The 22,019-nt window shown below is 42.3% G+C and overlaps 1 protein-coding gene across 3 annotated transcripts in view; it reads right to left on the reverse strand.

Annotated features, from left to right (window-relative positions):
- The window catches only part of ttll10 (tubulin tyrosine ligase-like family, member 10), a 17,748-nt gene extending 6,579 nt beyond the window's left edge, over positions 1-11,169 (reverse strand). Inside the window, exons 1-7 of one of the 3 annotated variants that reach the window (XM_063207650.1) lie at positions 10,971-11,169; positions 10,104-10,515; positions 6,708-6,906; positions 6,299-6,417; positions 5,449-5,575; positions 4,662-4,747; positions 3,137-3,353 (exon numbers count right to left, since the gene is read on the reverse strand). In XM_063207650.1, coding sequence (XP_063063720.1) covers positions 3,137-3,353; positions 4,662-4,747; positions 5,449-5,575; positions 6,299-6,417; positions 6,708-6,906; positions 10,104-10,416 — 1,061 coding nt within the window. In that variant the 5' untranslated portion in view covers positions 10,417-10,515; positions 10,971-11,169. Of the gene's footprint in view, positions 1-3,136; positions 3,354-4,661; positions 4,748-5,448; positions 5,576-6,298; positions 6,418-6,707; positions 6,907-10,091; positions 10,516-10,970 lie in introns of all 3 variants that reach the window. The other 2 variants (XM_063207649.1, XM_063207648.1) reach the window with 2 other exon arrangements.
- Positions 11,170-22,019: the final 10,850 nt, after the last annotated feature.

A 22,019-nucleotide genomic window follows, 5' to 3' on the forward strand; every position in this document is an offset into this window, starting at 1 on the left:
GTAAGTATTTTTTGGGGGTTTTCTGGCCTATATTATTACAGGATAGTATGAGAAGAGACAGGAAACCATTGAAAGAGATGGGGCAGGGGAAGGAAATCAAACTCGAACCAGGGTCCCAATGGGCATGCAAGCCCAAATGTGGGGGGCTTAGCGCGCTGCGCCAGAGCACCTCCCTATTGTGAGAGTTTCTATATCACGGTACTTTTAAAGTTCTTAATGCCTGAAATGTTAGTGTAACAACAACAGAAATGCAAATCAGACATTTTTTCATGGTCATTGTCATGAAAAGGTCAAGGTCAAGGTGAAAACTCTCATATGACAGTTAACCCCACACATCTATCTGCACATCTCCTCATCACTTCTACTGGAGTGTTGTCATTTAGCGTTGACAAGGCCTTGTGTATGGTTAAGCATGCTGTAAGCATTACACATTACAGACAACCTTTCTGGATGGTCAACAGAGGTGTCAAAAGTAAAAAGTAAAAGTTAAAAAAAGAAACAGTTTCCTTCCAACACTGGTAACTTATCTGAGTACAAGGTAGACCTGTGTAGGCCTTCTTGTCTTACGATCAGCTGACTCTGCTACACTGGTTCGATCAAGATTATGGTGGGTTCCTAGGTTTTCAGTGTTTTTCTTTAACCACACAGTCTATCTACCTCATTAGGTATAACATAGTCAATGGTTTAACAGCTATATAATATCATGTGCTAGAGTTGTACGTACACCATGAATTTACTTTTACTTTTACTTTTGACACCCCAGTGCTGATTTTCGGTGTTTAATCGTAACAGAGATACGGTACATATAGAGCCAGCTATATCTAAAACTTTAAGGATTTCTATTTTTTTATTCACTGAAGACTTTAACATGTCACATATTTCTACATCTCTGTTGGAGTGTCTCCGTTGGTGTAATTTACTGATTAAAAGCTCTATCCTATGGTTAAGCAAACTAACTACGTTATGGATTATCAGTGGTATCAGCTATGTATGGTAAGAGATCCAGCTTCATCTAAAATATTGTGCATTTTATTTTAACTTCCAACACTACTCAAAAAAAATCTGTACTTGGGAACTAATCCTAAAATCCTAGGCGTAGACATTAGTGTATGCTCTGGTCTGATTAAAGCTCTCTACTTTGTGAATTGGGTGTGATCCATGATGTGAGAATGTTATAGTACGGGGTGGGGCCACCTGGTTAATTCAATATACACAGTGTCAGGTTTGCCTCGACTTTGCACTGAGAAGGAAACCCCTGTTCTACCTTTGATGTATGACGCTATGAGGACATTACACTGAAAGCATGTAATTACTTTAACGGAATTTTACATGCACGCTATGGATATTTTATGAGGATTCAGGCCTGCACAGTTCGCTGATGTCAGGATTTCATGATAGATACGCCTGGCCCATATAGGTAATGGCCTTCCGGTGAAATGACAAAACATATTTTCCATTCCAATGATTTCTCTCTCTTTGTTTTTTTTTTTGCAAAGTAGTTTGCATAAATGTCATTATATATGTGATTGATGCTGGGTACCATTTTAGCTGACCTTGGCGTGAAAAGACGAAGGTTTATACTGCCCCCTTTGGAAGTGGCAGAGCACTGCAGTGTGAAACACAACAAGCCTGATTGGCTGAAACCCTAACATGTACATGCAAATGTGGTATTCAACGGAGTTGGACGCTTTTGTGCCTCTGTGGGTCATGGAGTTGCGCTGGTTTTTATTTGACTAGGGCTGACTGGGCTCTCACACACAGCGGCCACACCTTCTGCACAGAGAGCAATGCCAACTGGCCTGCAGCGCCTCTTAGTTCCCCCCATGGGTCATGTGCTAAATCAAAATGGCTGGCATTAAAGACTTGATACTAAGCCCATACGACTTTGTTGCTGTCGACCAACGTTGACGGAAGCACGTGAGTGAGAACTTGTTGTCACGATGTGGGTGTTATTAAATACAGCGCATTTAAAGTCGGCCACAAATATGAACGAGACGATGAGCTCGCACAGGTTTGCTCTACTAACACACCACGTGTGAGGAGTGGGGGGACAGGCAGTGAGGAGGAGCTGAAGTGGGGACCTGCGCAAACTTGTGTAGAGGTGTGAGACAAGACCCATATACACACGTGAGTGAGTTGTTGACCAACCAGTTCATGGGCGCGTGACCTCGGAGGCAGTCCGCCGACGAGCGTTGAAGGGGATAAGCAACTGCAGAGGTTGCAAGATCTGACTGCAGCCGCATTCATCCCGCGATAGTTTTACACCATGTGACATGTCACCTCGTCAACGCAACGTCGACGAAATTTCGAAGTTTGACAGGAAATCTAACCGTCATGCAGCATTTTCCATCCAGGGTGCATTGCTGTCTAAATGCGCATGCATGCGTTGTCACATGTCGAATTCACCTACTAACAACTCAACGACCCCCCTGTCCTGCAACACATACGCTCACGCTCGCACACACGCGTGCACACACACACACACACTGAAACTGAATATGTTTAAGAACAAATATATTCTTTATCACATGATGTAAGTGCTGTATAGCACTGTGATTTTTATTTTTATAGGTTGGTCGAGTATGCCCTTATTGTATGACATTATTGCAGTAATGAACGGTTTAGAGATTGTATGTGAAACCGGAGCATAAACCAGAAGGATTGAAATTCAGGCAGCCCAATTTGAGAAGCACATCAATTGTTAAAATAAAAACCCTAATTAGCAACGAATCGTTTTTTTTCTACCCCTAAGTTATGCATTGGTGACATACTTTAATGAGTTTTCTCAGCAATCCCTACATGTTTCGCTTGGGGGCACATTATTTTTACACTGTTTCATGGCTTAGCCTAGACCAGATAACATTAGTAAGCCTAACACAGAGCCCTCCTCTGCTGTTTCTCTTTCTCTTTCTCTTTCTCTTTCTCTCTCTCTCTCTCTCTCTCTCTCTCTCTCTCTCTCTCTCTCTCTCTCTCTCTCTCTCTCTCTCATACACACACACACACACACACACACACACACACACACACACACACACACACACACACACACACACACACACACACACACACACACACACACACACACACACACTCCCCCCTCCTTGTCTTTTTTTTTAACTTTTTTTTTTTTACCCACTTCTGAACAATCCGTGCCTGGGGCAGCCGGAAGGGGAGCTTGCCACTCTGCTTGTCGGCGCTGCGCTGCAGTCGGAGGCGGAAGGCCACCATGTCCTCCAGGGAGCGCAGCAGGAAGATGCCCCGGCCCTGGTTCAGGTACGTGGGCTTGCAGATCCACACGCTGGGGCTGCTGCTGCTGCTGCTGCTGCCGCTACTGATGGCCCTCTCACATGCTCCTGCAGGAGCATCGCAGCTAATAAACAGGTTGGACTCATGTCTTTACACAGAACACAGTCAACATTTTGCTAGTGTTAATTCAGTTCATTAGAGAGTGGGATTTACAGCAAAACTCATGGTATTGCTCTACTCTTAAAAGGGTGATAATACACAGGGCAACTTTTTGAGCAATGTTGCTAGGCAGCAACATGATCGGTTCCTTTTTTTTTTTTAAATGGTTAACAAAAAAATAGAACATAAAAAGAGGTGGGCCACTGGTGGCACTCAGGGCAACTTCAGGCAACTACACAGGCAACTCCACTTAAAGGAGCACTCCTGCCAATTTCAATATCCTGTTGTATTGCTCACGCTACCTTTGACTGATCAGTACCCGGTGGTGACGCTGCATTTTTTGGCTCAGCCCTTTCCGAGATCGGAGCTATTCTAATGGGGGCAGCCATTTGTTTACATTTAAAAAAAAATCTTAACATACTCCAAATATTTTCCCAAAAGGTATCGCTGTTTGCTAGTTGTCTACTGATGTTGCATAACCTTTTGGATGCTTTTGGGAATAAATAAAGATGTTTTTTTGAAATGTAAACAAATACCTGCCCCCATTACAATGACCAGGATCTCGGAAAGGTTGAAGAAAAAAAAAATCTCAGGTAGTGACAAGTCAAGGGTAGTGTGAGCATTACAACTGCATGTTGAAATTGGCTGAAGTTACCCTTTGACATTGCAACATTTATTGTGGATTTTCTTTGGTGCCATTTGGCCACAAACTGCCTGCCTGGGCTGGCCCACCTGCTCTGCCAGACCGACAATGAGTCTATAAACACTCTCTGGGTGGTGGGTCATGTGATGATGATGATGGCAATGTTTCAAAGTAACCCTTATCGCCAGGCAGCGCTTTGGATTCTTTATCTGTCAATGCCCTCGTAATCTGATTTCATCTCGTGATGACCTTTGTCATGGGAATATGCGAGGAGGTATTCACGGCATGGAAAACATCATGAAGTGCAATTCAAAAAGTCAGATTACCAAGTGTTAGGCTGTTAGGCTCCTCTATCATGTGTAGGCCTACCATGGTTTTGCATAATGGAATCAATAATAGACTTTCATGTTTCATTGTTGTGCTTACGGACATAAGCCATTTAATTTTGCCTGCGTTTACTATCCCAGTAAGTCTGCCATTGCATTGCACAGCATGCCTCCAGTGTGTGTGTGTGTGTGTGTGTGTGTGTGTGTGTGTGTGTGTGTGTGTGTGTGTGTGTGTGTGTGTGTGTGTGTGTGTGTGTGTGTGTGTGTGTGTGTGTGTGTGGACTTACTTTCCTGCGTATTGAAAAACGCCTCTCTCTCATCTTTGACATCCATACGGTAAGTGTCAGGGAAGAATTCATCCATCTTCAGCATCCTTTGAGTAGATTAAACAAATCATGCAGGCTAATCATTTAAGAAATAACAGTCTATTACACAGACATCATAAAGAGGGTACAGCACCCAAGTCATAAAACGGGCTACAGTATGAATTACAGTTTGTATGACAGGCGGACAGAAATTAAGTCTCACTTGCAGTGTTTACCATTTTTTATTAACAGAATTACAGTCTTGCAGAATGTCAGACTTGATAGTTTGTTTACATAAATGGAATATGCAGCCCAATAAGACAGTTCATAATTTAGATCTAATTTTGGCCATTTTGTTGTGTACTTGTGAAGTTAGCATGTAGCTGTCAGTGCAGCCATTTTGGTTTATGCACTTCTGAGAGTAACTTCCATACAGTAAACCGTCAGAGCCGTGACCAGACATTTTCAAATACAGAGGTCAAATACTGCATGCTGTACTGCATACTCTACATTTAGAATGCTTCAAACACTTCAGTCAAACTCTTCAGTTTGTTTTCATTAATCACTGCCTTGAGGATAAATGGGGGTGGTGTATACAGACTGAATTTATCATTGTTGATCATAGATCGATTTTCATCATAGATAAATTTTATAGGCTATTACTGAAAAAAAAATACAGAGGTCATGACCTCTGTGTCCTCAATGGTAGTTACGGTCATGCGCACTGTAGCGCGTTTCTGCACACCTCAACCTTTGGAGAGTGAGCTACCTGTACCTCAGTCCTCTGCCTTGGTTGACCTTGTTGCTGACTCTGTCATACTCCCTCAGGCTGTTGAGCAGTCCAATTTTAGACGTCAGGACCTTATTGTTTGGGATCTGGTAAACCAACTGCTCACCTGGGTATGAAATGAGCATGTGTTGGAGAACATTGGAAATGGCTAAACGTGTTACCTTGTTTGGGGAAAAAAAAAGACGAACAGGATATCATTCATCGGCAGATAAACAGTAAACCTACTGTGTAATATAAGCTAGTATCCTGTGGCCTGTCCACAAAGAAGAATATGGTAATATAAATGAAGTTATTTACACAAAATCACTCAAGCATGAAGACAGGTGGCATTCTATTGGCACTGTCACTGATCTTTGACATACAGTATCAAAACTCATTTTGAGTAGTTACGCAGTAACAGAAAGGCATTCAACAATGGCAAATCAAAGAATGATAACTTCATTATTATAATATTTATATGAGGCACCTAAATATTAGATTTGCCATGGGAATGAATAAGATAACATTGCCCATATAAACAGCATGTGTGTTCTAACAGAGCAACCTTATTCATTTGTGAATCAATTGAATATTTATTCAATGTTCCCCTCAGCTAGATTCTACAATTTAGTACATTTTGCATAGCTTCATTGTGTTGTTTTTGAATCATATCAAAGTGTTGTGTTGTCATTGTGACATGACCATATAAATTTCCAATTTCATAGTTTTGCAACTTTTTTGTATATGCGCCTTCCTTTGATGTTTCTGTTAAAAACATTTCGTGTAAAACATCACTGAAAATGATCTGGGGTGAAAATCAAAGAGAGTAGACAGGTTTTAGAGTATTCACCCTCCTTGAAGTTATAGTAAGTTGCCATTGATCTGGTTTCACACCATTTCAACTTATAGTCCTCCCGGGACTTGTCATAGATGCGTTGCCAGCCTTTGCTCTCACAGTATGCAGTCAATCTGGAAAAAATTGAAGAAAACATAAACAGATGAGGGAAAAGGCAGCAGGGGATGTTGCTGATTTTGGTTGCGGAATAACTTGAACTGGTGAACAGATTTTTACCAAAATTATTTGTATCAATAATCTTTTATGAGGTACTGTACATAAATTTATAGACTTTTGGAGGCAAGCTTTCAAATGGCTGACTTTCAAGATGGCCGCAGAACTAATTGGAATTGAAAAATCAGAATCCCATACGATTTCATTGTTGTGTGTACTTGTATTCATACTGTACGTGTGAGTCACTCACATAGGTGCCCCATTTGTGCCTCCAATGAAGTAGAAGGGCCCAGGTTCCTGAGGCACCAGGGACCTCCAGCCACTTTCTCTGTCGGAACTCCTTGATGTTCTAGAGCCCTGCTGCTCCAGCTCCTCTGGTGTTCCGCTGTCATCTTCGCACGGGGTTTCACTGTCATCTCCACCCAGGTTCCTCTCAAGGTCACTAACATCTATTCAACAAGAAGACATGCAATGAGACAAAGGGGATTCCTACGTTTAGAGTTCAATAGAGTCCTTCTGCACAAGGCCTCAGCAGCAGGTGTAGGGTAGGTGGGAGGCAAGAAAAACAGGAAAACTAAAATAGAAAGTGCAGAAAACACCACACACTGAGAGTGAACCTGATGACACACTGGGGCGAAGCGTGTTGTTCGCATTGAGAAATAAAATAACAAAAAATGAACAGTGTAAACAGTGTGCGGGATTCATAAATTTACCAGACTTGTTATTCATATGCTATTTCGTGTTGTGCAAGCAACAGGTTGACTAGCATTGAAGCACATCACCTGCCCGGGTTTCTCTCAAGCTCACAAGCATCAACTCAACAGTTTATTAATAATGTATTTGTTATGCATGTGATGCCCATGTTTTGTCGTGTTAATGCTGTGAATGCAACACATTGTCAAAGATGCATTGAAGTAGCCTTCATCCAAGTTTTAGCATAGTAAACATTGTGTTGCATTATGTTTTACCTTTCAGATGTTTTCCCCCAAAATGACATGAGTTAAATGAAATGAAATGAATGAAAGCAGGAAAGCTTAGACAATGTAAGTGAGCATAAGACAACATAATAGGCTATTATAGAGGACAGGTGGACAAGTCCTAAGGTAGCATACACTTTTACTGTCCTTTGCAACTTTATTATCATTTAGGCAAGCCATAGATACAGTATATCACGAAAGTGAATACACCCCTCACAGTTTTGCAGATTTTTGAGTATATCTTTTCATAGGAAAGCATTACAGAAATTTAACTTTGACACAATGATTATTGACCTTTTAACAACATATTTAACCACTTAAATTTCTTGTTCACTCAAAATAACAAAATACAGCCATTAATGTTTGAACATGTGCTCACAAAAGTCAGTACACCCCAGACTAAAATCCGGTAGAGAAGGGGCTATGTTGGCTCGAATCGTCTCGAAATGAAACGAAATGAAAAGGGATGACAAGGGAGGTCATCAGTGTGCGTTTCAAGCTTTCTTTGCATTGAACTTTTAAATTTTGAGTCTGCATCTGGCTTAAATAGATTGGTGTGAGATTTGAATGCAATCCTATGGAGAATATCATGATCTGCTTCAGTAGTCACAGTGCATGTTGACATGCATGTTTCTTTTAGGTGTATTTCAGATTGCCAATGTTGACAGCATTCATGCATCCCCAAACCATGTCAGTCCCACTACCATGCTTGGCTATCGAGAAGATACACCTTTTTTGTAAAACTCACTTGTTTACCACCACACATGCTTGACACCATCGAAAGCTAATTTGTTTATCTTGGTCTCAAGAGAGATGAACAGACCAAGGATATGGATCACTGGAACCATGTCGTGTGATCTGAAGAGACCAAGATAAACAAATTTGCTTTCGATGGTGTCAAGCATATGTGGTGGTAAACAAGTGAGCTTTTAGTGAGAAATTTAGGCGGTTAAATATGTTGTTAAAAGGTAACTAATCATTGTGTCAAAGTTAAATTTCTGTAATGCTTTCCTATGAAAAGATATACTCAAAAATCTGCAAAACTGTGAGGGGTGTATTCACTTTCGTGATATACTGTAGGCGCCCACGATTTGAGTATGACCTTTTAAAGCAAAGATTTGGAGAGACAGAGGAGCATAATTACATCTTGTACTGTTCGTTAAGGCCCGTCAAACCCAACAGACTGATATTCACATTAATGGGGGGCCTTTTACACGAGCAGAAGCAGACTGCACAGTGTGGTGTGCACACGGGCACTACAGACACCAGGAAATTGGCTGTTGTAATCCTCCGCACATGCAGGAGAGGAGATAATTAGGCCGAGAGGAGAAGTGGACTGTCACCAGCGAGGGGGAGACACCTGATCTCCTCCTGTGCTCCTGACCGGCAACGCAGGCTGTTTCATTAAGCACACCTTTACTTCCCTGCAAAAAAAAACAACACCGCCAGACTTTAACCCTTTCACACCTCACATCGAATATGAGCAGCCTGCAAAATTCGTGTTCCATCTTTTATAGATTTTTTAGGTGACACTGGGCCACAGTTTCTTACGTAGGAGATTTAATAGCACTTTGGCTACTTTAGACGCTAAAACAGTATTGATAAAGCAGGGTTTTCAAAGCTTGAAGTAGCATTTACATAATATTGACTACAGATTGATCGATAATTAGCCTAGCTCATATTGTGTAGACTGTAGAGCATGTAATACAATACTGCTCTACAGGTATGTTTTTTTATAATCAGTCGCCTATGTTCTCCTTTTCATTTTACAGAACCAACAATCGAAGCCCAGCTCATATTTCAAACAAAGCTCCGTTTAATTGCATGTTCCGAGGCTTTCTATGTACACAGCTGCAGATTGTCTGTGCAGAGTACATGTGGGTGTTGCCATAGCCTATACAACGCCATAGGCACTAGGCAATACAGGCAGGCCATTTAGCACAAGTGCCAGACGCTTGACAAACAACACACATTTCAGGGAGATTATGGATGTTTATCTCTGCTAATGTTATTAGGTCTGTCAGATAAGCTGTCATTATGAGATGGAGAGAATTCTCTGCACACTTCCCCCCCCCCTTCTCTTTATTTTTAAGTGCCAGGGGACTGTTCAAATATTCCATCCTCGCTAAATGACAAATGCTTGTAACCATGCTTTCCTTGTACAGTGCAGCTTTAAGTGAAGTGCCCGACAAACAGGCTTGTGCTTTCATACTGCTTAATCGTATCATTACAGATGTGTCTGTTATGAGGGATCGTGCATCATTGCATCATGGGAGTACTCTTTCCACTCCCTTTTTGTTTTAGCTGAACTCCTGGCGATCTCGCTGGGATTAATTAGCATATGGCACAGACGAGCTGCGACGAGCACCGCATCCGAGCTACACAGGTTAATGATGGCCTGTTTTCTTTCTCCATCCCCCTCTCCCTCTCCCTCTCCCTCTCCCTCCCTCCCTCCCTCCCTCTCTCTCTCTCTCTCTCTCTCTCTCTCTCTCTCTCTCTCTCTCTCTCTCTCTCTCTCTCTCTCTCACCCTCTCCCTCTCCCTCAGCACACACCTGGCCCACCTCCATCTGTGCCTTTCACCTGTCCCCCATGCTGCTGCTGCCGGTGCACCCTAGACAGTCCTGCTCCCCCAGGGGCCTCCCTCCCTCCGTCTCACCTTGTTGTTTACCTGCTGCTCCCGAGCATGGGGCCTCCTCTCCAGCCTGGTTGTCACCCAGACCGCTGATCTCCTCCTCCTCCCCTTCGTCGTCCTCCTCCCCATCGGATTCACTCTTTGCCTGCTGTTGTTGTGGAGACTTGGGGTGTGCTGGTGGTGGAGGAAGCGGTATTGGTATTGATGTGTCTCTTGCTGGTGGTGATGGTGATGGTGATGGTGGTAGGTTGTCTCTACCCGTGTGGTCCCCGTTCGCCTCCTCTTGCCTGGGCAGGGTGTCAGTGTGACTGTCTGACCCTACCGCTGCCCGGTGGTTCTCCAATGACATCACTCCCAGCTGACCCAGACTGCCGGGGTGGTGGCGAGATTTTCCATCCGGGGGAGGTGGTGGTGTTGTGCTTCTCACCTCTGACCGGGGGAGCACCGCCTGTACAGTAGGGGAGTGAGACAACAACAACAGCAACTACAGTAGAGCAAACAAACATATCACCTTACTGTTGAGCATTTTGTTTGTGTACTGATGTGTAACAGAGACTGAGAAGTTAAGAAAAATAGACTTTCATTTCTTTTTATTAGCGTTACACTTTTTTATTACAGTATTCAGACCATTATGTTCAAAATATTGTTAGGAAATAATCAATTTCAAAATATATAATATCATTATTTTTATTTCTGTTTTATGGAAATCAAACCATGATCAAAACCTTATTGCATTTCTACCTGAGAAAAACATTCTTATGGGTGCAATTGATGACGTCATAAAGAGCATTTTAGGTGCATTCTATTCTAATGTCCTTCAGTGAACACATGCAGCACTGCTACTGTTAGAGTGAAGGCTAGGGTTAGCCTGTAATATATTAGTAAAAAATGCTGAGATTTTACCTGCTCAGAGACAGCGCGTCCTCTTCCATGCACATTTACACAATTCCTCTAGAATTCAGCATGGCCCTAAAAAGAAAACCCACCTGGGCTGAGTTTGTCCTTGCCTAAATATCTTGGCCACGGTAATGGTACTCTGGTTGCAAGGTCTTTGTCACTGCTTAAAGATCTACCCACACAGTGTAAACAATTCCTGGTCGCCAAGGCAATGGGCGTCCTAGCAACGACTCTGAGCTGTACATTGATTCTTGCCACATAAGGGAGCAAGATTCTAATGGCCATACCTCCCTTAGAATAACCACCTGAGCTCAGTCATTCAATATTGATTGCAATTAACGCTTGCTGCTTGAGCATAACAGTAATGTGAGAACAGTGTCAATCATAATAGGCTTTTTCTCCCTGCCATTGTATTGTTAGAAGGTGTAAAATATCATTAGCCAGAGGCTTAGAGGTTACTTTAGCAACTAACTTTACACACTTGGTATGAATGAATAATGGATCGTGTTTATGTTTATCTCAAGGACATGAAAATGATGGAAGACAGAAGTATAATGTATTATACAGAATTACAATGGACGATAATAACAACTCTTTCAGCAACAAAGATGGCAATTATTTATTCTTTGTGCCAGGAGCATTTTCGCATATTCAAATGCAAACAAATTCAAATTTGGATACAGATGTCATTATGCTGCACAATTGCTCCTCTTTCACTATTCAAAGTACTTAACCACATAATAGACTAGAAGTATTTCCAGAAAAAGGCCCTTTATAAGGGTGTTAGAAGCATTTTTTAGTAAAAGTTGGGAACCTAGTTTTCTAAGACAATTAGAGTACCCTGAATTCAGCTAGCCTGGTTCCCAAGCTGAATTTTGAGTTTTTGACCATGAAATGGGCAAAAAACAAAATGGCCGCCAAAATTCTCGATTTTGGGCAGAATACGTAGAAAGTACCACTTCTCCATGGAAATAAATGTGCAATGCTCACATATTTGCATTTATCATGCATTCCTACACTTACACAAAGGCAAATTGTGATGGCAAAAAGATAAAAAATACTATAATTATGCCGTTCTAATAATAAGATATTCTCGTAAACTGGCATTCAATAGCAATAGCCTCCATGAAGCACATTATCATACAAAATTGTCATTCAATAAGATTTGGAAAGAAAAAGAGAGGCAAAGAAGATAGTATTATCTAAAAGACGAAATATTGGGACATGAATATGTCCCCTGTTCTTTGAAGGAGATGAGTGAGCCATCTCTATGGGAGCGCACTCTCAGCTGTACGATTAGCTGAAGACCTTTGCAATCACGCCAAAGGTCCAATCAACTGTGTGGACAGGATGTCCACTTTGTCAAAACCGAATGGTTGCGCGCAAATAAGCCACTCTGATGCCAAACATCTCTTCGGCTGTCGGCAATAAGGTTGTCTTGAGAGATGGCTCACTCATCTCCTTCAGAGAACGGGGACATATTCATGTCCTAATGCTCTCTTTCAGTCGAATCGTTCGCATATGTATGGGAGAGTTACAATCACTCCCGATTGCTGGTCCAAACTAGGCAGAACTCCAAGAGCATCCTGTAAGGATAGCGTTCCTATCACCCTACAGACAATCAGTGGTCCTGCCCAGAACCCTATGTTCCTGTGGCAACGTGGTCACATCTAGCCGGTAGAATCGGACAAAGGTGGCGGGGTTGGCCCAACCAACCGCTCTGCACACCTCTGAAACTGCTGCACCCTTGAAGAGAGGACAAGATGTAGAGACCTGCACTGGTAAAGTGAGCCCTAATCTGAGCCGGGGGTTGGTGACCCTTGGACTCATATGCCAGGGCAATGGTTTGAACCAACCATTTGGAGACCTCTATTTCAAAACTGTGAGCCCTGTAGAGGGCTTGATGAAGCACACAAACAGCTGCTCAGTGTTCCTAAAAGAGTGAGTCCTGTTCATGTAGATGCGTAAAGCGTGCACAGGGCACAAGTTGTGTTGTCACCTCTCTTCCACAGATCTGAAAGGTGGTGTGCAAAAGCAGTTTGGAGAGGCCCCTCTTGGAGGGGCTCGAAAAGGTTCCCACACATAGCCTCCAGTACTAGAGAGATATCCCAGGAGGGTATCGTCTGATGTAGCATGGGGCGTAAGTATCTAGTGGATGGGCACTCAGAGTGTTGGAACCGAATCCTACATGGCACGATGAAATCGCTGCAAAGTAGACTTAAATGGTAAAGCCTTGTCTCCCCCCAATAAGTCTTGTAGGAAGGACAACACCATCGGTACTGAACACTTTCGCGTTGGTCACACTAGCGTTGGAAGACAGACCACTTCAGGTTATACAGTGTCAAAGTAGATTGGGCCCTGGCCCCTTAAATTGTCCTGATAACGTTATCCAGAAAAGCGGTTAGGTTCAAATGTTCCCTTGCCAGACCCATAGGGGCAGGTGGCCCCTGGGCTGGGGTATGTCCTCCTCCTGGTCCGTTGCCAGATTCGAACCTGCAGGAGAGGGGAAAGTAGCAGGAGGGGCTGAAGCCCCTATGCTCTCAGCTGAGGCCCCTGAGCCCCGTGGGCTAAGGGGGGACAAACCCTGAGAAATCTCGCTTCCTTGCAGGAGGGGAAAAAGGGAGGCGTCAGGCGAAGGCGCTCGTGGTGCATTATGCAGGACTTTTGGAGCGCACCATGCCTGGTGACAGGATGCGCTTTCGTGCCAAGCACAGTGGCCTGCGGTGATGCCCAAGGGGCTCCAAGGCAGCTGCTCGAGCTGGGGAAGCCACATCAGCCACTAGGGTGGTGGTCAGTACTGTATGAGATTCTCTGTGGTGGCAGGGAGTTGGGATAAAGAGTCGTCCACCTTAGGCGGGAGATCGAAGCACTTTGCCAGGGGGGAGTCAGAGTCTGACTCCACTGAAATTCTTTGCCAGCAGTCGACCGTAGTCAAGAGAACAAAGGGACAGAGCAGGCTAGAACTAGTCAAGCTCTCGTAACTCGTGTCCTTCAGGGTACTCGTGACCTCAGTCAGGAGACGTGAGTCCAAGGAACCGGGTACGCACAAATGTTTGTAAAGAACTTTTACTCCGTATTGTTTCTAATCTGCCGTGAGTAGATTCCGTCATTGTTGAAGTTTCTTGCTGCCATGGGGAGGACACTGTACATTTCATATGTTTGATCTGCAATGTGTGATCTCAGGTTAAAAGAGAGTGTCCACCTACACAAAGCTGAGGCTGTCTCGGTGATCACAATTATGCTCTTTTATTGCCTGTGACATTTACCCACTTCATAGCCTGATCAGAATCTGGCTAAACTTGTGAGCCAATCTCTTGACCACAAAGTGGCCTTTTTGGAATTCAGACAAAATGGTTCTGGAAGCTGACTCATCAAGTAGATACACTGGGCCCCATTGTGCATAATTAAGATGGCCATACCGCTTAAAGTAGGGCAACATTAGGCTGAAAGAGTGAAAATTCAGATCCCAGGTAGCTTCACGTTGTTCTCTTGTGTATTGCAGCAGAACAGTAACCATATCCATATACTGCCACCAGTTCACATCATCAGATTGACTCTCAGCAATATCATGCAGAAGATTTCTGTCCTTTTCCTGATACTGGAATGAAATCAGTTCACTAATTGTCTGAGGATCATCACCATTAGCCATCCTAGCAAGACAGGTAGAGAAGACTTGGCATGAGAAGACCCTAAAGGGATTGCAGAGTAAACTTGTGTGCCATGGCTTTGTTGGATGCCTTTCCTGCCAGAACAAGTTCAACAGGGCCTTATCCAAGCAATCCACCATCCATACATTGGTCAGTCCAGATCCATTCATATGTTCTCCTATGGCCTTAAGGAAGTTGATTGACAAGTGAAGTCCTCCTAGGCGAGGTATTCATCTGTTGTTCTATTCTGAAATTGCCCACATTAACTCTTTAAGTCTGCAGTACAATGCTTGGTCAACTGTGATAACTGTTCCTGTCCAAAATGTTAAGATATGACAATGCATTTGTATTCAAAGTATCAGAACGTGCAGTAGCGAGGACTATTGGCAAATACCCCGCAGCAGTCTGTTGTTCCTTTGATGACAGTGACTGATTGAACACTGACCAAGAAGTCTTCATGTCTAAGTTTTGACAGTGCAAGAAGAAAGCTAGATCCGTAGCCTTTGCTTATAGCATCCTTATGCTCCTCTCCAGATTTTCCAAAGCATGATTAAGCAATGGGTGCTGAAAAAGTTGGCTTGAATGTCCTATGAGTAATCCAGAGAGGATGTAGCTCCATCAGGGCATTTGGCACATTTAATGTATGTCTAGTAGACACCTCTATATCTTTAACAGAATCATCAATTGGTTGGCCTCTCTGCCATGCTGCCATTTGTGTTGCATGGGAAGCATTCTTCCCCTCAAGTGTTTCATCCAGGATATCAATGTTATCACATGTGTCTTGGATGAATTTATCTGCCACAATGTTTGTTGGAATAATGGCACCACTCTCTTGGTTCAGTGTTTTAGAGTGCTCTCAGCTAAGGAGGATCTGGACTTGGAGGACCTGGTCGTAACTCAGACAATGACCTGCCTGATTGAATAGTCATATTAGGTCTTTTACCCAATAGCTTGATGAAGAGTACAAGCAAGACTGACATGTTTCGGAGTCCATTTTTTGCCATCACTGACACAATAAACAAGGACTTTAGCCTCATTCAGAACTCTTCTTTGAGGAAGTTTTTCCTTGCCACCAATTCCATCATCTTCAAGAGATGTCTGGCCACTAACAACCAGGCTGAGTAGCATGTATAGACTATCTGGAATGTATGCAATAGTATCTGATAGAATTAGTGTTGCACCGATACCGATACCAGTATCGGCCAGGGCCCCGATACTGCACTAAAATGGTGGTATCGGTATCGGCGAGTACCAACAAATAGGGCACCGATACCATTTACAGATGCTCATATGACACTTGAACGCAGCCTTGATCTTAATCATGTTATATCAGAGGCATTTAAAAAGTATAAGAAGTTCTACTTGATTCACTTTATACAGTATTTCTCTTTTTCCTGTTTCACAAAGGTAGGCAGGAGCCTGACAAAGCCATGATAGCAATGATATTACATCCAAGTACCTATCCTATGCAGCTCTTCATACTGTATATACATTTCAAACAGTATCGGTATGGTATCGGTATCAGCCGATACAGCACAGTCGGGTATCGGGTATCCGTATCAGGGCCAAAAAATGGTATCGGTGCAACACTAGATAGAATATGTAAAATATGTCTGAACATTTTTCAAAATTTACGTTATATGTAATATCATGGTGTCATCTAGCGATTTCTGGACAGTTTTCAGAGAGCCAATAGCAACTTTCAGTGATTTTTTGGAAACACTAAATACTTCACATTATGCAAAGTATTTCTAAAATACTTACATCAATTTTCTTAACCATGTAAACACACATAGGATACAAATATCTTATTAGAAAAGCTAAATATTTAAAACGTTTAGGCTAACACCTAGCCTACAATATTAGCATTATTAGCATTCTAGAAGCTATTTTATACTTTTTAAAATCCTCTATAGTAGATACATTCATCAAGAAACATTAATGGGACACAAAATGTTAGAAAAGAGCATTTATTTCCAAGTACAGCAATACTTGGTAAAAATGCTCTGTCAAAAATAGCGTATTTTGGCAGCCATTTTGTTTTTCAAATTTAACTGTCAAAACCTCAAAATCCATCTAGTTGAATTCAGCACACTTAAATTATGTTAAGTACATATGTTACCAACTTTTACTAAAAAATGCTTCTAACATTCACAAATATGAAAAATGTGTCTAGACTATAATAGGCCTACATCAGTGGCATCAGACAGATAACTTTGGAAAAATATGACTATGACTATAAATGATCCATTAGCACCGAAACACACGGCTTGAAAAATACATCGCAAAGCTTGGATCTCTTTTACCCAGAATTAATACTCTAAAACAGAATTTGAAATGTTAAGTTTTTAACTTTATTTAATGAAAAAGTTAGCTATGAATACTGTTCTTTTTTTACTCTTCAATGCTTCTCTATATTTTCATCTTTTGGCACACACAGTTTAAAGGTGATTCTACTTTTCCAGTGCGCTTTTGGCAAACGCAAAATGTCAATTATCAGGGTTTTTTTTTTTCAAATAAATGACCTAGATGTTTCCATAGTGTATTTATTTAAGTTTCCAAACAAACAAATTGCCAAGCTTGATCTTAAATCATTTGATAAATACCCTAATGAAAGCGAATATTTGCTTGATTATTTTGTCAACAGTGTTATGGACAAATACTATGTAATTTCAAACATATATAAAAATACTACAGAGTTGAAACAACATACGTTTGAAAGTGCTTATGTCCCTTAGCAATAATGTTGTCATTAATCTGTGCAACTGATATATAAAATGTGATTGTTGAGCTTCATAAGTACAGACTGACACATTTTTCATTATAAATCCCTGTAACGTCTGATTTGAATTAGTCACCCTCCTTACACAAGACTTCCCTCTCCAGAGATAATCCCTAGTGTCTGTTCATAGGATTTTTCCAACACATAAGGGATCAATAGCACAAAAACACTTTCAAAACAGTCAACCGTGTTACTCAACTGTGTTACGGTCAACAGTGCAGGGGAACAAGTCTGCACCTTTTTAGGAGAAAAAAAAACAGAGCAGACAAACCCATCTCCCTAGAACACAAATTATTTAGTTTGTTGGTCTGTCAATATGGAGATACATTGGCAAAAACATACTCCTCCTCAACTGTCATAGCTGATGCGTGACACCATTGACGGTAACATGGCTTGACATTTCAGCCATTTTTATGGTGTTGTGCTAACTGAGGACCTCAGAAGTTCCACCACAATGCCATAATCAATTCATGTATTTGTATGCTTTATCTCTGTTTATTCTACATGTGATGTCTAATTCAGATTCTTATGAATATGTTGATAACACAGTTGACAGGTAATTTTCCGGCTGTGAGAACATGAAAAAGAATGGATTAAATTATGGAAGAATGGAGCTCAAAACTTACCAAAAAGTCTTCCCATATCCTGCCAAAGAGGTTATGACATCATGTGATGTTATTCGTATGGCCTAAGACCAAACCATTACTGATTTATGGAGGGGGTTTCAGACCGTGACACGGTTAACATATTTTTTGAGGACACACACAAAATGGCAAATTTCATGTATAATTGAAAGCACAATGGTCTTTCTGACAGTTTTGTCATATTGTGATGATTACTGTGAATCAAGTAATCGTCTTGGGCAAAACAAGTGTCTTTACATGCTAATATGAAGACTGAATCTGACATTTGGAAAACAGGACGGCATGAAAACGCCCAAAACCAGTATTAAATATTCATTCTTGCTGAGGGAAATAATGCCACATTCTGTATTATATGAAAGATAAATGTGTGCTGATGTCCAAAACATCATTGGATGCAGTTAATAGTTTGTGGAATTGGCAAATAAAATCCATGGACTTAAAAGCGCAGACGAATTGTAGAAGCTCCCTGAACAGAAAAGATTTTCTCAAGCCTAATCGAATCTAGTGCAGTGCATTATATGGACAGTTCAAATGTCTGCAATAAGATCACGGATATCACCAATCAATGCATGTACCTGCATATTACAGTAAGCATGGCAGCCAATGAGAAGAGTAGGCTGTGGCTCCATTGTAAACACCCTGTTACTCTTCAGAGGCTATTAAACCCTCGGTTGGTGAGCGGATGTCAGCCACACCTTTTTATGAAGCTGCAATCTGATAGACACTATGGACAAAATGGTGTAGGAGCACAAAGACAAGCAGCTTGTTTTACAGCCGTGCTACTCCCTTGGCTCGCCATATGGTCTGGCTCCCTCTGTGTGTGTGTGTGTGTGTGTGTGTGTGTGTGTGTGTGTGTGTGTGTGTGTGTGTGTGTGTGTGTGTGTGTGTGTGTGTGTGTGTGTGTGTGTGTGTGTGTGTGTGTGTGTGTGTGTGTAAGAGAGAGAGAGGTGACAGGTGAAAGCATGCGTGTGTGTGTGTGTGTGTGTGTGTGTGTGTGTGTGTGTGTGTGTGTGTGTGTGTGCGTGTACGTGTACGCGTACATATGTACACATATGTGTGAGTTTACATGTGTACGCACGTGTGTGAATGTGCGTGTAGGTGTGTGCATCTTCCTGTGTGTTTCTGGATGTTGGGGTGGTTCCCTTTAAATGTGTGTTACAACCGGTAGGCAACTCCTGTTCCCATGTCTAGCAGCATCCGCCCCTCCTTCCTTCACACCAGGAAGTAAGCAGTACGTCTCCCATGCCAGAGGGTCCCAGTGGCAGTTACTTACTCACATGTCAAAGGGAAGAGTCCTTCTGTTACTGTGGTAACAAGATATCTCTCAATGGTTTTGTCCATGCATCTCGATGTCCATGTAGAATTACAGTGAAACCAGGGGGAGGGAAAGTAGCGTTGAGATAATTATGTAGCCTGCCTAACCTTTGGTACGTACATATACACAATGCCTGTCTTTCAATGGGTAGCATGTACGGTAGGAAAAACCTAAAGATAAACAAGTTGTACTTGTTTAAAAGATTCCTCAGGTCATTCAGTAATCAATTGTAAGCAGGTGTGTGCAGGTAAAGCAAAGACACCTGTTCATTTCACATTACAACATATCTATTATTTTTATTGTTTAATTATTTTAACCTTCAAGAAACTAATGCTTTCGTAGACTCGCCACTTCCCCACTTTGGTTTATTTTTTTTCTCTCTTCTTTTAACCTTTCCAAGCATGGACTATTTCATAATCACATTGGAAACATTAATGACTAGGGGCCCATCCCATGTGTGTAAGTAAGTAAGTGTTTGTAAAGGTCGGCTGATGAGGGTGAAGCTGTCATAAGGGAGTTCCCTGTTTGCCAGAGCCCATGATCTACAAGCACACCGGCTACAGTAGACTATGCGTGCCTCCACCCCATTGCTTGGTATGCCGCGGCGGTTTGAACGCCCACGTGCTCTCTCTCTCTCTCTCTCTCTCTCTCTCTCTCTCTCTCTCTCTCTCTCTCTCTCTCTCTCTGACGTTCCATTCCAGCTCATTGACAAACCCAGTTGAACCTTATCCATGGCTGTGTGGAATCTCGTCGGACTGCACCTGAGCATGCACAGACCGGCGCAGGAATCTTCCCTTCAAATTCCTCAGTGATGTCACGCAAACCTTAAGAGAGAGAGAGCGAGGGAGAGAACCTCTTCATCTGACTGTGTCTAGTCTTAAGAAACAGAGAGCCTCATCAGATCCTCTCGCCATCTCTGGTCTTGGTGGAAGTGGGTTAGATGACATGGTGGGGGGCTTGTACAGTTCAATTACTACTTTTCTGATATTTCTGAAGTTACACAGAAACTTATGGATGGAGGCTCTAATTCTGATGTATTATTTATCGTTATTCCCCAATTGAGCAAACACTTACTGCCAAACCAGGGGAGTATTCCAATAACTTTGCTAAGCAGTCAACTAGGTTAAATTAACCTTGAGTTAGTGGTAAATCACCTAATAGAAGAGCCTGGAGTCCCCTTTTTCTTACCTAAATGACACCTGTGGACTATCTATTAGAAGGTTCACTATTCCTGTTTAGCCAGGTTGATCACATAACCTTCTTGGAATAGTACTCAGATTTTGATTATGGGGCAAATGAGGACAAAATATACAACAGTCATTTCCTAGTAGCTTTGCTATTGTTTCCTTAGTTAATGTATCACTAGGATGCGACTGTCCACTAAACCAGTGTTTCCCAACCTTTTTTGTCTCGCGTACCCCCTAAGCTTCTAAGTTGTGCCATGAGTACCACCTTATTCATGTTCTATATTGCTTTCTCTATACCAATGTAACTGCTCCATATATTTGTTATAATAATTACACTTTTCCAAGTATCCCCTGCAGTGTACTCGCGTACCCCTAGTGGTACACGTACCCCTGGTTGGGATACACTGCACTAAACCATGCTGTATTGTATGTCAGAGATTTTAAATAGTCTGATGCAGGTCCCTTCACAGGACAACTGACCAAACTAAGCTATGCACAACCTCAGATTTAGCAGTGATGAATTCCAGATAGATAATAATTTGCCAAATTAGAGAATATCATCCTAGATTTTGGCAATTGTATTTCTTTGAGCTAACAAATTTACATACAGCTGGGCCTACTTTTACATCATATTTAGCAGACAATATCCTTTACCATCCCAATATTGTTCAATTAGACATGGATCTCTGCAATTGTACACCATTTGCTTGTGCGAACAAAAACAGCCACACATGTGCCTATCTTAGAACTTACACTTGTCAGTTTTTCTAATTATTCGTGAAAGACAGGAAACAATTCAATTAATAGCCTATATGTGTCACAGCCTATGTGCCTGTGTGTCAAAACATTTGGGAATTATATGTATTTACACTTTCAAAAGACCTTCATTTTGCACGTACTGTATCCATCTGTATAAACACAGTTAGCAGTCAAGACCATAAAGACTGCGAGAAACAACCAGGGCTTTTCATTCGGATTTGGGGGGCCCCATGTCTGTGTGTGAGACTGGGCCTCAGGCGGGATGATCTGGGCGGGGTGAGATGGGTCAGGTTGAGTTGGGTTGGGTTGGGTTGGGGGAGCAGGGTTGGGTGGCTGTATTGCTGGAGTGGGTGGGGGTCCTGTGGTCCCGCGGCCAGTGTATGGGGCTGCTCCCGAGCCACACAATGGGGCTCCTGCAGAACAGGGCTGCTCCCAGGTAGGCTAAGTGGAGGTGTTTTAAAAAGGGAGCTCTGTTCTCGTGTAACCTGAGCTGAACCACACCGGGGCCAGGCATTCCGCGCGCTGCCCCGAAAGAATCAGAGCCACACAATGAGCAGGCAAAAGAGGAAGGGCCGGCCAAGATTTCAAACAACTTCTCGGCGTTCAGACTTCAGATAGCGATAGGAGTTTGGTTTTAAACTGTGCAATACATCGGCAGCCCTGGCCCTTTTGCCGCAGAGCAGCGAGGGAGAAAATAAACAAAATCGTGTTTCATGACAAA

The sequence above is a fragment of the Engraulis encrasicolus genome, chromosome 10 (assembly GCF_034702125.1).
Source record: "Engraulis encrasicolus isolate BLACKSEA-1 chromosome 10, IST_EnEncr_1.0, whole genome shotgun sequence".
Taxonomy (NCBI): Eukaryota; Metazoa; Chordata; class Actinopteri; order Clupeiformes; family Engraulidae; genus Engraulis; species Engraulis encrasicolus.